Source organism: Atta colombica, unplaced genomic scaffold, assembly GCF_001594045.1.
Source record: "Atta colombica isolate Treedump-2 unplaced genomic scaffold, Acol1.0 scaffold202, whole genome shotgun sequence".
Lineage (NCBI taxonomy): Eukaryota > Metazoa > Arthropoda > Insecta > Hymenoptera > Formicidae > Atta > Atta colombica.
The window spans coordinates 146,412-150,282 of NW_017259297.1; the positions used below are offsets into that span (position 1 = coordinate 146,412).

Genomic DNA, 3,871 nt, shown 5'->3' on the forward strand with positions numbered 1-3,871 from the left:
AATAATATTTGAGATGTATCTACGTATATGAAATTTTTAAAGATTGCCAATCAGAGGCATTGCACAATGCATAGCACCCTGCACTTTCGCCTACACATGGATTCGCGCATGTTACTGCGCGTTGGAGAGCCATTCTGAAGGAAGGGTGCCTATACTATAGAAGACGCTGCCGCGCAGGTGGGGAGTCGAGAGTGATCAACGATGAGGGAGTGATAGAGTGTGATCGGGATGGTAAAGGGATTGATAGAAAAATCGAGCGGATGGTATGCCTCGGCATCGTGGCCGTCGCGATGACGTTGGTGACGTCGAGCGATGGCGCTGCTGATGCTTTTACCTTCGTCCTATAATATTTGTATGTATACGTGCACAACAATTATAGTGACGTTGAACGTAAAGCATACTGGAACATACTCGTGAGGTATTCGTTCGCTTTTATGAAGGTGGCGCCAATGTTGGAGGAGCCGGCAAAGGTGGTGGTGGTAGTGGTTACTGATAGTGGTCTCGATGGTAGTGGTAGCAAAGGGTGGTCTCTCTCGCTTGGTCAGAGCTGGTGTTAGAACTCTCTTTCAGTGCGCGCGGATCCGTCGCGCGCTATACCGAGACCCCTTCATCGACTATGGTGGTCATTGGTATACACATGCATATGAATACGTCTATGTGCCGGCGAACAGGGGTATAATCACAGATTCGCGCAATCGCAAATGTATATACGTGTATGTATGCGTACGAGGTGACAGGCCCGTGTTCGACTGCGCGAACGAAGAGGATAGAGAAAGTGGTAGAGAAAAGAGTAAGCGGGAAAAAAATACAGAGAGAGAGAGAGAGAAAGAGAAAGAGAGAGAGAGAGAGAGAGAGAGAGAGAGAGAGAGAGAAAGAGGATAAGCGCGAGGGTGGCGACAAAGGCCGGTAGCGGTAGTGACGGCGGCGGTGGCGGCGTCAGTGCACGGAAGTGGTTGTGCTCCGGTAGTGGACGGTGGATAGTGTAGTGCGGTTGGTCGATTGGATCGGTTGGTCGGTGGTTGATTCGCCGTTGGTCTCGCGTTGCCGTCGTGTTTTATTGAAAACCGGGCGGAACGACGTCGGACATCGTCCACGAGGCGCAGACGGCGAGACGACGACGGGACCGCAAAAAGGGAGAGAAAGAGAGAGAGGCGAGAGAATGAGATCGATAAGGAGGAACCTTAGGCGCTGGTTTCGCGAAACGGAAACGGCGGTGCGCGACGCGTAGAGAAAGAAGGAGACATATATATTTCCTCCTCTCTTCTCTTTCTCCTCCACTTGAGATTGTGAGTGTATGTATGTGTGTATGTGTGTGTAGTGCGCCGACGACGAGCGCACGCGACGAAAGCGAGACATACGCGTGTAGTACGCGCGCATACGCACGCAGGCGCGAGTACGCGCGTGTGAGCGAGCGAGCCGCCGACACACGAGGGTGGAACGAGGTTCGCGAGGAAGGGAACGCGGCCGGCTCGGTTCGTCGACTTGGCTGGCTCGCAAAAGGGCGGTTCTTGGATCCGGAGTACCGCAACCGGAGACCGAGGGAGAGAGAGCGAGAGAGACCGGAAGAGGGAACGCGAGAAAGAATATAAGAGAGAATTCGTTCGTTTGTTCATTCGCGTCTTGTCGGCTCAGAAAGATAGAAAAGTGAAAGAGGAGGGAGTCGATTACCACTTTTTCTCTCTCTCTCCCCCTCGATCTCTGTTCGCCCTCGCTCGATGGGCTACGCCGTCGAAAGAAGGTCAAAGATCGATTCTCGGGCCGACGAGGGTCGTGACCTCGCCATACGCCGCCGCCGAGTACGAAGTGACCCACGCGCGTAGTAGTACTATCCACTAGTAGTACGCCAGCCAGAAGAGTTGTATTTGGTGAGGAGGCGAGGGTAGCGGTGTGGCAATAGGTGGAGAGAGGATCGATCGGACGGAGGATCATCGTCGCGATGCGAGGATGATCGACCGGCAGAAAAGGAATCGAACCGACAGCCTCCATTGAAATTGACGATACGAGGTAGCCGTAGAAAGAACGAGGACCGAGACGATCAATCTCCTTGTCAATGCACGTCGTTCGCGAACGCGCCATCACACGTAGAGTAGAAACGTCCGCGCGCATCTCAGGACACGTCGTTATCGTGTCCGCAATTTGGCGTAAAAGATCGCGAAAGCGCAAAGAGATTGGAAATATATCGTCGTCGGCCATAGCCGGATGCTGGAGCATAAAGTCAGGAACGAAGAGAAGATCAAATCGCCCAAAGAAAGGCGATCGTCGAGATTCCGACGAAGCATCACACCTTCATCATTCGACTGTTACCCTAACTGAAAGCTCGGATAGATCGGACGGACGTCCCGCTGCGATTGAACGGGAAAACGCTCGTTGATGGAATCACCCGTGTAGATAATCAGGCTGATATGAGCGTAAAGACGCATGAAGGTGACGAGGGATTGGGAAACGGTCGCAAGGCGTGACAAAGCGACTACGGAAATTTCGAGAGTCCGGATTATACAGCATTCTCTTCGGAAATTAGAAAACTAGCATTGCCGAAATTGGGAAACAAGGACATGGACAAATCGCTGAATCACTAAGTCGAAAAAGAGAAACGCGTGGATTATTACACAAAACGATTGCGAGGGCGAGAGAATTGAGCGATCGTAAAAGAGAGAACGACGAACACCGACGGAATATCGACGAAACGCTGACGACACTGATTCAAGACGATTTATCGTGCTTACGAGAAGGAGGACGAGGTACGGCTATACGCCGAGGTTTCCCGTAGAATGTCACGGGATCTTTACTCGAGCAGTGGCGTGATCGGTCCAGGTGGTGGCACACGTTCGCCACGCAGCGGTCGTCGCGTGGGCGAACTGCCAACCGTCGATCGCAGTCCGTCGCGAAGTTATGCCAGCGGTCGTGGAAGTCCGCTCGGTGGTCGTAAACGGGGAACTCGCAGTGGTAACAATTCGCCGGAGCACTTAGGCTACGGCGGAGGCTACCATCACCATCAGCTGGGCAGCCCGTACTACTCCCGCGACGAGGACCTCGGCAGTCCCGTGATGCTCGAGGAGAGGGGTAGGAGTATGTCGACCGGGGGCGGTGGGGGCGGACATCACCGATCCAGAAGCGCCTCGAGACCCGCCATGTCCAGCTCGGCGGGCATGGTAGCGCGTTACACCAGCCTCGATCGTGCCTCCGCTGGCGTTCTCGATCATGATCGGGAATTCGTGCCGATACGCGAGCCGAGTCGCGAACGTAGTCGCGATCGCGGACTCTACCTGGAAGACGAGTTATACGGTTCCAGGTCAGCGCGTCAGAGCCCGAATCCGCACATGCTACGCGACGGCGGAGGCTACATCGGTGAGCTCCAGCATCAGAACAACGATCTACAACGTGAGCTCGGTAACCTGAAGAAGGAGCTCGAGTTGACGAATCAAAAATTGGGCAGCTCGATGCACAGTATCAAGACCTTTTGGAGTCCAGAACTGAAGAAGGAACGGGCGTTGCGCAAGGAGGAGAGCACCAAATACAGTCTAATCAACGAACAACTTAAGCTACTCAATTCAGAGAATCAGGTCAGTCGAAAATTCTCTTTTGCGGTCGATTCGCGATGTTCGGTTTAGCCTTGTGAGCGCGTGTGCCGCGTCTTCGTGTGCGTGTGTGGTCGCGTCAGCATAGGATTCGATTATTGGATTCCGTTGGACCCGCACGAATACTGTACGGGATGCTTATAATAGCTTCCCATTTTACGATTAAAACATGAAGAGATGTCCTTAGAAAGCCACGGAAATATATGGAATATCCTGGCCGAGATCATTGCGACTGTCACGTCACGCGCGTCCTTGCGCGAAGGCCGTCCTCTCGAAATCAGGTCGCGGAACGCGAC

General features: G+C 53.4%; 1 protein-coding gene across 1 annotated transcript; it reads left to right on the forward strand.

Moving 5' to 3' along the window:
• Positions 1-2,748: 2,748 nt before the first annotated feature.
• LOC108687220 (ELKS/Rab6-interacting/CAST family member 1-like) lies at positions 2,749-3,608 on the forward strand. The gene has a single exon (XM_018192880.1). The coding sequence runs from the start codon at positions 2,769-2,771 to the stop codon at positions 3,606-3,608; it is 840 nt and encodes a 279-aa protein (XP_018048369.1). The 5' UTR covers positions 2,749-2,768.
• The last annotated feature ends 263 nt before the right edge of the window (positions 3,609-3,871 follow it).